Here is a 12,968-nt window from a genome sequence, read left to right on the forward strand (position 1 = left end):
AGAGCACAAACACTTCTTTTTAAAGTGGCATTTTGAAAGTGGTGTAGGAAGTGAGTTGTACTGCCCCCAGCTCTGGCACTGAGGGCATCACATGAAAGTGGATGAGGGGGAAATGAGAGCAGTGCTGGAGCTGAGCTGCTTGTTCAGGTGAATGTCAGAGACACTGCAAAGCTGGTTCCTGTCAGCAGTGCAGTCAAATTGAACCAGCAAATACCATCCTCATTCTTTCCAATACAAAAAAAAAACCAATTAGGTATTATTTTTGTATTGTAGGAATGTTTTATATATTTCCACAATAAAATTATTGTGCTTGATGCTTGTTTTTATACAAGCTACAAACCAGGAATGGTTTAAGCCAATGCATTTAATATTTAGTCTCAGGGATTTGTTCTTCTTGTAATATAATGACACAGAACATGTAAATACTTGTTGTTGTTGTTGTGTTCCCCCCCCACAAAGTTAGTTAAAGTGCACAGTGTGTCATCATATTAAAGCAGAGACAGATTGCTGAGATGAACTCACATGACAGGGGTTATTCTCAGAAGCTGCTTTCTGTAAGAATCTCTTGCATCCCCCAAGGAAGCAGGTTGCTATAAATGAAGTGATGCTTGGTGTGGATGTGGAGAAGTGTCACTCCTGCTGTCAGATGGAGCTCATCCATCAGTGGGACAAGGGAGGCACCAGCCCTGCATGATGCTCAGCCCAGCCCAGTCCAGGGCAGCAGGGCCTGACAGCAGCAGAGGCAGCTGTGGGGGTGCTGCTGTGGGGTACAGAACAGGAGCTTTTCTCTGCTGCCACTGCAGGGGCTCAGAGCCAGGGGTTTCAGATGAGTTTTTGTAGCTCAGTGACATCTGCAACTGCTCCACACCTTTGATGGATAAATCATAAATTAACTCTGCTGTTTGATTTCACTGACATTGCTCCCCTTTGTTTAGACCTCTCCCAATGCTGAAGATAAATAGCAAAAATCTAAAACAGAGATTCAGCAAAAAAATTTAAAAGTCAGATACATTTATAGTAATAACACACTTAGTTCAAAAGTTAAATTTCACAGTGAGTTCCCCACCAAAACTGGGATAAACCAGCAATATCCAAACCCAGTGTGAAACAGGATTTGGTGGTTTGAACATTGAGATATTTGTCTTGAGCTTTGCAGGTTTAAAAAGGAACCTGTTCATGAAAGACACCTTGTCTTTTTTAAGTACTTACTAACATACTTTGGAATATTTCATGTCTAGTGAAGTGAAAACTTGGTCTTTTCCAAGTGCTCCGATACTCCAAAGCACACAAAGGTAGAAGGTTTCTAAATCCTCTTGATTTTTTTTTTTCCTCCTCTAAATAAAGGTCCTTTCAAACTAGTGAGGGATGAAGTTGGTTTCAAGAATCCAAAGCAGAAAATTGCTGGATCTGGGAGTCACTGAACTGGGTTTCACCACAAACTTCTTGCCTCTTGCTGCTTCTCTTTCTTCTGGTGTTGTCTACCTTGATTCCTCAAATTCTTTTTCCTTGCAGTAGACACTGTGTGTAACTAAGATGCCTGCCAGATTCCCCTCCTTTTGAAAAGTGTAGGGATTTTATGCCTCAACACACTTGTGTGTGTGTAAGATTATAAATTACTGTAAATAAGTGAAACCAAATCAGTTGGATTTTAGATTTCTTTGGTAGTCATCTGATGCTTTGGCTGAAGTTGCTGTGATTCACCAGAAACAGTGTTTTAGCTAACAGGGAATTGCAGCTTTTACCTCCTTCTCCCTCTGCATCTGCATTGAAAAAAGAGTTCTTTGTACTTAGCCAAGGGTGTACACTCAGGAAATGGTAAGGCTAAACTATTTGCTCTGTGCAAATAGTATATCAAACGTGTAAGAAGCAGCATGCCAGTTAACTCTGATTTTATTGACTATTTTTCCACTGTTTGGCTTGGAGACACCTTATTAAAATGCTCTGCTCTAGTCTAAAGGAACTTACTTTGGCCAGCAGTTTGTTTTTAAATAGCAAACATTAGCTTTGGTAAGGTGATCTTGTATTTCCAGATACACATATTTCCAAAAATAACAACTTACCTGGTCCATTCTATATTACAAAAAGTTTTTCATAAAATGAAATCAGTACAGCAGTAGCTGCTTGCTCCCTTTTTACATAAATTCCTCCTGACACAGAATTATTTGGTTTCTTCTGCCCCTTCCTTCCTTATGTAAATATGACTAGGAAGAATAAATATGCTTTTGCATCCCTTGGCTAATCTGTGCCTCCTATGCCCTGGAGAATTCATGATTTTTTTTAAATCCTAGCTCAAATGCTGCTTTCCATGCAGTACCATAGAATATGACATTTCAAGCCCATGTGTTTCCCTGAACAGTCAGAAGATTGAACAAGTCTTGGCAAGTTCTTGTCAGTGATGGGTTAAGGTTGGAATAGATGATTTTAAGGGTCTTTTTCAACCTAAAGGCTCCTGTGATTCCAAGCAGTCCCTCCTGGCATTTGGATATTCAGGTACTGTTGTAAAATGATGTTTTTGTGGGGAGGGAGCTGTGAGTGGGAAGATGACAGGAAGGGAGAGGTGAGCTGTCCTGCAGTAGCCAGCACAAGGGATGTGTCTGAAGGGGATTTTAGGATGTCCCACAGGGTTGGTCTTGCTTAAAGCAGGTGCTGGTTTTGCAGCTTTACTATGAGCTTATTTGGTGAAGGTAATTAAAGGTCCCTGAAAATACAGTCCCTGTTTCAGCTGATAAAGCAAAGTGTTCGAGGTGCCTGAGTAGCAAACCCCAGGACACAAACCTTTAAGAGGGAAATAAGAAGAGAAATATATTAAAGAGAAACTGGTTTGTTATCCTCTTCCCCAGCTGTCAGTAACACAGGCAGCATTTTAAACTCAAAGGGGTGCAGCTCTAAGAGCATCATGAAATGATGGCAGGAGTTTCTGATAATTCTGGTTGTGCCTTTGCCTCTCTATCCCATGGTTTAGATACATTCAGTAACATGCCCCATGGAGGATTTAATCTCTTGGAGCAAATATCTGTATAGGAGCTGAAGGATTTTAGGATCCTGGAAGAGGGGCTTCTCAGCAACTTTCCAGGTTCTGCTTTAGAATTACAAATCTGTAACATAACATTGTTAGACTTTAAACACTGTGATTAACTCCTGATCATGGCAGTGACATGAGAGGTGCTGCTTAGGAACAGATCCTGTTTGAGGGAGCTGCCAGTCTAGTCATGGCATTCAGCTGAAATTTCAGTTTGAATGGAAAAAAAGCCCCTGTTTTTAAGGAGGTAAGCCTGATTTAAGTGAGATTTTATCATGAAGGAAAAAAAACCTCTATGATATTGTTTGTGAGTAAAGATACTTGCAGGAGGTTTCCTATAGAGCAGAAGCCAAATGTGAAAACACAACAAACAGGAGAGGAAAAAAAATAAATCTATTAACCATTAACCTGATGCCAGTGTTGAAGCACTTCAGAGTGCTCTAAATGAAGGAGATGCTGGCTTGTGAAAGGATCTGTGTGCCCTGGGTTGAGGCTGATCACCAGCAAAGCTGTGAGCAGGATGGAAAAACAAATTCAATTTTATTGAATCACTTCTGCTTGCAGAGCACAGAGCAGGCTCTGTGACATGATTGCTGTGCTCCACATGAAGGTCTGCCCTGTGCTCAGGTCTGAAAGAGTTTCTTGTGTAGGACTTGTATTTCTTAGCTCCTTTTGGGTTAGTTGGTGGGGAAAAAGGTGGCCTTTGCTTGAGGCTGAAAAATTATTGGCAATTTTTTAACACTCAAGACACTCCAAAAAGACAAAGCTGAGAAGTGTAATTAAATTTTTAGATGAAAAAATATACATTGAGCACTTAGGACTGTGTCACAGCTCAGCTTTGTTGCACTGCACATCTCACTTCTGAAAAGAAAGACTGAGAGTCTTGCCATAAATTGAATAGTTATAAATTCAAATCAAGTACCTATTAAGTAATTTGAGGAATATAAAGACTTTGTTAGAGCTTTAGCTCTGCCATATGGTCCCAGCACTGGGAGACATTGAAGCTTAAAGTTTACTGCAGATTAATTTTACAAACCATGAGCAAGTCATTAGTCTCCAGGTTCATGGAGGAGGGAGTTGCTTCTTAACTCAGCCAGCTATTTCACTGATTAATAAGATAATATCATTGAAAATGCCCTCAATGCTAATAAATTGCAGTATTTCAGATTCCCATCACAGTTGAATAGACTGGTGCTGTTATCTTTTCCTGTTTTAGCCTGACTGACTAAAAGGCTTCTTTTCATGCATAAAAAGACCAGAATGAATTGTGGTGACAGTCTGAAGAGATTTCTTCCATATCAGTGTCCAGGAAGTTCCTGCAATGATTCCATCAGCCTGTGGTGCTGGTTAAGGAGTTTTTACTCCTTTTTACTCTCCTGTGCTCCTCCTCTGTGGGCCTCTCATTGGATTTGAGCAGACACTTCTGCTGTGCAAAGAGTACCAGTGTGGTGTGACTGGAGAAATATTCCAGGCAGGTTTGGGGGTTTGTTGTTCATGTAGAAACATATTTGATTTGCCATCCCCACAGTGCTCGTTTGAGTTCAAAAACTCAAAAATCAATAGATTTATTCTTTCTACAGGTTTTTGTTTCAGGGTTTTTCCTCAGACTGGTTCAAGAATGTACAGTGAAATAGAATGGGATATTTTCAGGTTCAGCCTCCCAGTATTTGCTCTTTGCCCCTACAAGGAGCTCCAGTAGTAACTACCCTGTAAAAAAAGGGCAGTAAAAACCTGGCCTCTTTCTTTCTAACATAGTTATTGCCCACCAAGTGATATTTTTTTTCCTTATTTTTGCCTTTTAAATTTTTTTTCCACAATAATTTTAGTGAATACTGCATAAAGGAACTAAATAAATAAAGAACTAAATAAATAAGGAAATCCTGTGCAGTTTTCAGCACCATTCTTGAGCACCAGCAATATCCTGGCTGGAAGCTGCTGTGGAATGCTGGAAATCCTTCCATTCATTTTGTTATGGTATTCCCTAGACTCTGGGGAAAGTGTTAGAACTGCTGTTTTTTAAAATTTTAAATCAACCTATTAGAATCAACTTCCTTGTGTAGCTAGACTTGCAGATGTGGTAGGTATAAGACAAAGCATCTTCCACTCATTGTGGCAGAACAGTTGAACAAACTCCAGACAGCAAATCATAAAGGCAGAGTTTGAAATGCAAGGGCAGAATTGGACCATCACAGGGCATCAGGGCATGCACATGAATTAAAAATACTTTTACTTTGCAATGTGTCCTTCATTTGAAATAGGTTTGCTCAGGTTTCAGCAGCTTGTGCCACCCACCTATCAGTGTGAGGGTGAGCAGCATTTCAGCACTTCAGGCTTAAATTAGCTCTGTAGCCTGAGCAGGCAGGTCAGGAGTTGAAGCATCTCCTCCCTTTTAGAGCTTGCATTGCCTGCAGTGACTCTATACCTGTTCTTCTCTTTCAGTACAGAGTGTTGGGTTCCCTCATTCTCATGTCAACACCCTTTCAGTGGTTGCTTAAACCAGCTGCAGTATTTTTTTCTTTTCTTTCTTAGTGTGTCTGAAGCTTTTTATGAGTGTTACCTGAGGTTTGTGCTAGAATGACAGTGCTGAAAATTGTCTGCCATGTGATGTTAGGAAGAGAAGTCCCTTAGGAGTATCAAGGGGGAGAACTCAAAATGTTCCCCTTTAAATTGTCTTAAACCAAGACGCATGGAAATACTGATACACTGACTTAGTCAAGAATTTTTCCCTCTCCTTGCACCTCTTTAGTTTTTAGCATTGAATCTGATTATTGTTCTTTCTTTCTGATATGTGCATTTTCCCACTAGATTAATGATTCCTGTTTGCTCAGTCACCCAGCAGTTTTTATGACGGTAGTTTCTGTTGATTATAGAAGTTAATTTTATTAAAATATAATTTTCCTTTTCTGTCCTTCCTGCACTCCTCCCACCACTGACTGGTTCACTGTCCCAGTAGCTGCTGCTGTGGGACTGGGCTTCTCTTTTAACACTGCATCCCCAGCCTGTGTAACTCCAGGTGGCTGGACCTCACTCCTGAGTTTTGGCTGTGAAGATCTTCCACCACCAAGATGCAGGTTTTTTATTTAATTGGCCTTTTAAACCACTTCTCATGTTTCTTTGGGGAGAGGAAAAATGGGAAAGCAGAGAGGAGCAAGCAGGTAACAAGAGAAATAAAAGGAGCAGGTATCCTCAGGTGCTGTGTGTCAACTTGAGTCCTTCTTTCTCACCTTGTGTGGCTTCTTTGTATTTTTTCCTACTCCAAAATTTCCCTCATCCTGATAAGCACTTTGCTAAAACATGCAGTGGGGTGACTGGGAAAGGGGGTAGTGAGGGTGCCATGGGCTGTTCACCCAGAGGTCCTTGCAGAGCTGGAATATCCATTGGCAAGGCAGGTCTGCACTGGGAATAAGACTCTGGTAGCAGATTTGAGATCATAGATTCTATCAATGCTGTATTTCAGGAGACAGGAAACCATGTTTTCCCTTGTTTTGTGTAACCCTGCTGTGTGAAATACTCCTTCTGTGTTGTTTTAAGGGTTCAGAGAGTCAATACATACGTGTTTAAGTCTGGTGGCTGCCCCTTAAGCTGGAATATAGCTGTCACACAAGTCTGACAGAACTTAGATGGCAATCTTGGAAAAGCAGGTTGCACTTCTGGGATAAATGTTCTTTGTGTTGTTAATGAATGGTGTACATAGCTGGCATAATCTGACTTTTTAATGGGTTCTAGTCTTACTTCTAAAAACTGAAATATGAATTACTGTAGAAAGGAATTTGAAGGAAAACACCAAAAATGCTTTAGAGTTTCAGAGACACTTGTATTTTCGTTTGGGTATGCAGAATTTTAATGTTAACCTTTACTTTTATGTTCGTTCGTTGTAGATGTTCTCTTCAGTCTCTTTTATTTTATTTCCAAATAATTTGTTTCTGTTTTTTTTTTCTCTTTCCTTTTCTTGCCTCTTTGTAAAGGAGTCAATCACTGTCAGCATAAAGTAAAGAAAGCTAGACGCTTTCTGCCTTTCGTCTTCTGTGCCCATGAGTCGCCGCCCAAGGGTACTGCTCTGCTCTTTGTCTAGGCTGCCTTATTAACCCAAAAGCTGAATATACTAACTCAGTTACTGTTTGTAAACTACTTTAGCCTCAGGTAAACAGAGTTCCAAGAATAATTTTGTTATGTTTTCCTGCTGTTGAATTGGATTTTTGTGCAGCATCACCAGCTTGCTGGCCCCCATTTTCATGGGGACCCTGTTTTCGAACATCATATGCTACAATGACAAACAAATTGTTTTATTTATACAGTCATGCAGCCCTTGACTGCCTTTTTTTTTTTGGTAAATATATTTTGACTTCATTCTTGGACCCCTGACACAGCATGCTTATGGATGAAACAGAATAGCAACAATAAGCATCAGCTGAGATCACTTTGAATTAAACACAGACTACAGCGATGCTTTTGGCTGCGTACTGGTCCAGCACTGATCTAGACCAGTTTGGCTTTATTATGGGTAAGAAGAATTCCCTGTTATCTATAGAAACTGTCTAAAATATTTGCCTTAGCTTGTGCTGTGGGGTTTAGTGTGCAGTAGGGCTGCTGCAGTACACGTGGAATCTGGTGTTTGTTTGAAATCTTCCCTGTAGAGTTGCTCTCTTTGCCACTCGAGTAAATTTCAGCCTTGTACAAGTGCACAATGCTCTGTGTCATTAAAACTTAGATGGTTCTGTTTCTCACTCATGTCTTGGTGATAGCTCAGGAGTTCTTTTTTTCTGGAAGGGTCAACACCAACTCTGCTTATCCAAAGTCCTCAGTGTATGTGCAGAGTCAATTTGAGCCGACTCATCTGGCTGTAGGAGAACTGCTTTAAAGTATTGAATAAACCCAGAAATTGACTATTTTTAACATGCATTAAAATAACCAGTTCCAAATTTAATTTTTGTGTACCTTTGTGTTTGAAAGTCGTTAACTCTGTTTCATCATAAAAGCTTCTTAGAGCGTATCTCTGTCCCTTGGGTTTTAGGTGAGAAGTCTTAAATTCTGCTGCTTTTCTGGTTTCTCTTGAGTCAGGTATATAAGATAACTACAGTCTGAATACTTTTGGATTACTCATGAATTTAATAGTATATTTTCCCCTCCCCCTTCTCTGTCCCCTCTCTCTCCCCCTCTTTTTTCTCTCTCCTTGCATGCCACCTGGATCTGCAGATGAAATTAGTGGGGACGGTAATATGTTTTCTAGTCTGTGTGTTACTAACGTGCAATATGCAACTCTTATCTCCATATACCACTTAATGCACATTTCAGTAATACATTTTATACAGCTTTTAGTGTTAAAAAGTGGTCTGCTTTGGGTATTAGCTGATAAATACTGTACAGGCTGTGCAACTAATGCTTCTTGCTAAACTGGAATTGCAAAAGGAAAAATTCTATTTCAAACACACAGGGATGTGGTGGTGCATGTGTTTGCAATGAGACTTGTGGCATGATGCAAAGAGGGTTTAGAGGTTTGCAAGTGTCCAGTTTGATTGAAATGGTTGCATCATCATTAATTTGGTCAGTGGGTGAGATCTCAGTGGATGTAACACCTGAGAAATGAGTCCACTGAGTAATGCTTTAAAGGCATCAAAGTGTACAAGATAGATTAATGCAGATCGAATACATGAATATTAACCAGGTTTCAGCTATTCAAACTAATAATTTTAAAGACAGATTTTAATGTTTGGGGTTTCCTTTTAAAAACTTTGAAACTTACTACAAAATATTTAACTTCTGCAGACTTTTAAAGTCTTCTTTCTTCTGAAAAGAAGTTGGGGTTTGGTTTTTTAAAAGAGATTTTTGGCTGTTTTTCTAAAGGATTCCATCTGATGTTGGGAAAGAATCAAACTGCTGTTCCTGATAGTGTGTGTACCTTTATTCTTCTAAGTAGGAGGCACTAAAAGGGCATAAAAGCAATATGCAAAGGAGGGTGATAAGAGGAAACAGAGATCACTTCTTGTGACCTTCCTTTCAGTAAAATGTGAAGGGGGTGTATTAACTTTTCATCTCCTTCCTTTCAGATGTAAGCTAAAGATAATACCACACAATTTTCTTCCTTTTCTTAAACATCAAAAAGACATTTTTTCTGTCATAAATTAAAAAAATTATATTTCAGATACTACCCCTACATAGTTCTTTGTTGAAACTTATCTTCTTTTATAAATTACAAGCTCTGATAAATGGGAAAAATTATGAAAAAGGGAAGTTCAAACGTGTGACTGAGGTCACAGATTAGCTATTATGGATTTAATACCCTGGGATGTTTCTCCCTACATTTAATAAATGAATTCAGATTTAGTGAAGCTCAGATTGGCTCATTCATGTGAGTGACCACCACTGCCTTTTACTGAAAGCAACTTGTTCATTTTGCTATCTTCAAGAATCATAACAAGTGATGCTGCTGGGTTTAAAAAGTGCAGGAGAGCAGCATGATGAGCCCTTTTATTAAATCTGAGTTTTTCTAGACTTACCAAGGACATCTGGAATCCCTGAATGTGTTCAGCTCTTGAGGGTGCTGTAACACATCCTCCTTTGTGGAGCAGCCTGGAGAGCCCTGCCCAGCTCAGCTTTGCTTTAGGCTCTGTGGAGGCTCTGGAATATCTCTTAGCAGACACAGTTCTGGCAGATTTGATAACAGTCTCAGTCTGTCATTAATGCTGAGCCCAAGCCCCTCTGTGAGGAGGTCACTTCTCTTTGTTCCAGACCACTTTGAGCCCATCAGTGTTGATACCTGGACTGAATTTTCCTCTAATTCCCAAAACCAATGCCAGACATACATAGGAATTATTTTTTTATATATTCCTCTCCAGATTGTTAAATGTGGAACAAGAAATATTTGTGTAGCTAATTGTGTACATTTAATTTATTTGGATTGATTATGAAGACTTCTGGTTTCATGATGGTTTTGGGCAATGTAAAGTGCTCTGTGCTGCTCTGAGAATGCTTTTAGTATGAATTAACTCATTAATTTAAAATAGAGAGATGAACAAGCTATGCCATTGATCACATTCTGAAAGCACTATTCTGTAACCTAGTGTGAAAAGTGTTTGGGGTCCTTTAAGTGGCACCAGTTTGGTTTCCAGACTTCAAAAATTTTTCTTAGGTATGTGTCCAAGATTTTTCATCCAGTCAATTTTCTAACATAAAGAACTTTCTGATATTTTCAACAAAATCTTATCACAATATTGGAGGGAAACAGAGTGATTTATCTCCATCATGTTGGGGATTTTTTTATTAATCTTTTTTTTTTAAATGAAACTTGAGGCTTATTTTTACAAAAACATTAGTTTATAATGTAGGGAAAAAATACCAAGAAATAGATAAGTGCTTCTGGAGTGTTCTGCCTATTCAGAATTGTGCACTGTCTTTAGAATTTATTGCATTTTCATTAGGTGACTGTGTTTTGGTATGTCCCAAATAGAAATTGCCTAGCAAAATTTAAAATTACATGGAATTTCTCAATTCTGCTTTTACCTGGTGTATTCCTACAGGAGTTCAAAAGAAAAAAACAGCTTTAATTTCATTTAAATAGTAAGAAACTAGGTTCATAAAATTACACTTACTCCCTGAAGTGTGTTGAACTTCAAAGGTTTTAGGCAACCTGTACTTTCCTAATTGTTGAATATTCAGTTTGCCTGAAAACTGAGCCTCTTGCTTGTCTGTGTGTGTAATATTGATGAGCCTTGCTCTGGTTTCAGGGCTGGGTTCAGCTGAGGGTCCATCCCATCCTTCTTCCCACTCACTGTGGCTTTGTCCCAGTCCAAGCCATGGCTCTGGAAGTGATGCCAGGGAGCTGTAGGGATGTGTCCATGTGCTCCAGGGCAGATGGGGGAAAAGGGGAAGGAAATCATCACTTCCAGAGGCTTTCTAGTGTGTGATCACCTGAAATCAACCACAAAAACTGCACAATGGGTTTAGAAATGACTCAGTTTTGAGAACCTCTCTTTGTGTTTAAAGTTGGTGAGTAGAATTTGACAGCCTTGAAGTAAAAAATGAACCCACTGTTGTGGGCTGGCTTTAAAACCCCTGGAGGAATTGATCTGACCTTTAGGAAATGACCTCCACACACTGGAAGTTCTTTAGGGCAAGGGAAGGATCTTCTGATATGACTTGACACCATTTAAACCATTTTGAGAACAGATGATGTAAAAGTTGCAATTTTTAAACAGAGGAAGAAGTGCACTGTCATTTTTCTGAAAATTTTGGGAAGTTGCTTCTGAAACCTGTCCATGAAATCTTGAGTCCTGACAGCAAAACTAGTGCTGAATTTCCACTAAACAAGGAAAATTGTAAGAAAAATGGGGAAGAGAGTGTGGCTTAAAAAGGTCTTTGTGCTCTAGAAGATTCTCTGGTAAATAACTCAGCTGGCCACTCTGACAGTAGGGGGAAGCTGCCTTGGAACATCATTGGTGTCTTCTGCCTGTTTGACACAAAAAATAGGAAACTGTTATTCACACTTTATTGAAGGTAAAGCAATTTCACTCATTAATAATCTTTTCTCTTTACTGCAATGGAATTTGCTGTTTAAAAGATTTTAAATCAACAGTTTAGATTGGTCCCAATTGCAAAACTTGAACTTTTTTGAGTACAAACAAATCTTCCTTTTCTTCTTTGTTGAGCGCATCTCTGTGATGTAATGCAGTTGGCACTGAGGTCATTATCATATCATGAATTATGCATGAGCAAGTTTTAGTCATGCTGTATTAAATGTGACCCAGCAATGCTGAGCTTGGGGTTTGGGACATACCAGCCTTGATACATTGGAGTTGTTGTTCTGGAATTGTTTTCATCTGCTTTTCCCGAAACTCTTCAATTCCTCCCTTTGCAGAGACTGATGACTATGCAGAGATTATAGATGAAGAAGACACTTACACAATGCCCTCAAGTAAGTGCCATGGTTAACTTGGGAAATTTCCTATCCAAAAGCTTCCTTGGTTTAGCAGGAACTAAAATATTTCAGCCTTATTTAATAAATGTGCAAAGAAATTGTTCTGCTTTCCTGCTCTCTGTGGTTTCACTGGGAAGTTCTTATTTTTCGTCTTAAAATTGGGATTTTTTTTTTATTGTGATGCTGAACATAGCAGTTAAATATTGGATAAGATCTCTGTGATGAGAGCAAACAGTGTGGCAAGCTCTGTGAATTGCTGTCTGTCAGTATCTCACCTTGCTCTGTGACAGATGTGGTGCTCTCCAGTTCCATGAGAAAGGAACACTCAACTGTACCACATGCAATTTTGTTAAAGATGAAAGACTGCAAGAACAAAAATAGAAATTCAAAGTTCTCAGTCTTCATCTTTGAAGTAAAACCAGTGGGGCTGTAGCCACCACAAGGATTTTGTGTTACAGCCTGTTTGAATTATGCTATAATCCTAAACTGTCAAGGCCAAGTCATTTAACATGAAAGTCCAATATTCTGATTTTAAAAGCTGCATCTGGGAAATTCTAGTTGCATTTGGGCCACCAAGGATTTCTCTGGAAGCAGACAATCCATTGGTGCAGAATCCTGCCAAAAGCATCAGGTTTGGTCAGTGTAAGAGGGGAGGATGGTGCTGAGCTGAGGCCACATGAACTTGTGTAAATTTCTGGGCTCACCATGGGGCAGAACGTTTCATGATCACTTCAATGTTCACAGCATTGTTTCCACAGCTGTGGAAAACCTTTGAAAAGCAAGAATATATGTTTTACAAAACATATATATATATATATTTGAACATCAGTATTTGAAAAGCAAGAATATGTTTTCCAGAAGTAAACTGAGCATTTTTAGTGTCTTGCAGTTAAGTGACTACATATTGTATTAACATGGTTTCAGGATCAAAACATACTGTGATAAATTATATCCTTAATTTTTGTTAACAGATTAACTTTGTGTAATTTATTCCCCCCCTCCCCCCCAACCTTTTTATTTAAATTCTTATGGCAGTAA

At 39.2% G+C, this 12,968-nt stretch overlaps 1 protein-coding gene across 9 annotated transcripts in view; it reads left to right on the forward strand.

Moving 5' to 3' along the window:
• The window catches only part of PTK2 (protein tyrosine kinase 2), a 189,561-nt gene that overhangs the window by 136,160 nt on the left and 40,433 nt on the right, over positions 1-12,968 (forward strand). For 4 of the 9 annotated variants that reach the window (XM_084207209.1, XM_084207210.1, XM_084207202.1 and 1 more), the window contains 3 exons: positions 6,985-7,068; positions 8,213-8,230; positions 11,871-11,927. In XM_084207209.1, coding sequence (XP_084063335.1) covers positions 6,985-7,068; positions 8,213-8,230; positions 11,871-11,927 — 159 coding nt within the window. Of the gene's footprint in view, positions 1-6,984; positions 7,069-8,038; positions 8,078-8,212; positions 8,231-11,870; positions 11,928-12,968 lie in introns of those variants that run through there. The other 5 variants (XM_084207205.1, XM_084207207.1, XM_084207206.1 and 2 more) reach the window with 3 other exon arrangements.

The sequence above is a fragment of the Fringilla coelebs genome, assembly GCF_963513975.1.
Source record: "Fringilla coelebs genome assembly, chromosome: 1".
In the NCBI taxonomy this organism is placed as follows: Eukaryota; Metazoa; Chordata; class Aves; order Passeriformes; family Fringillidae; genus Fringilla; species Fringilla coelebs.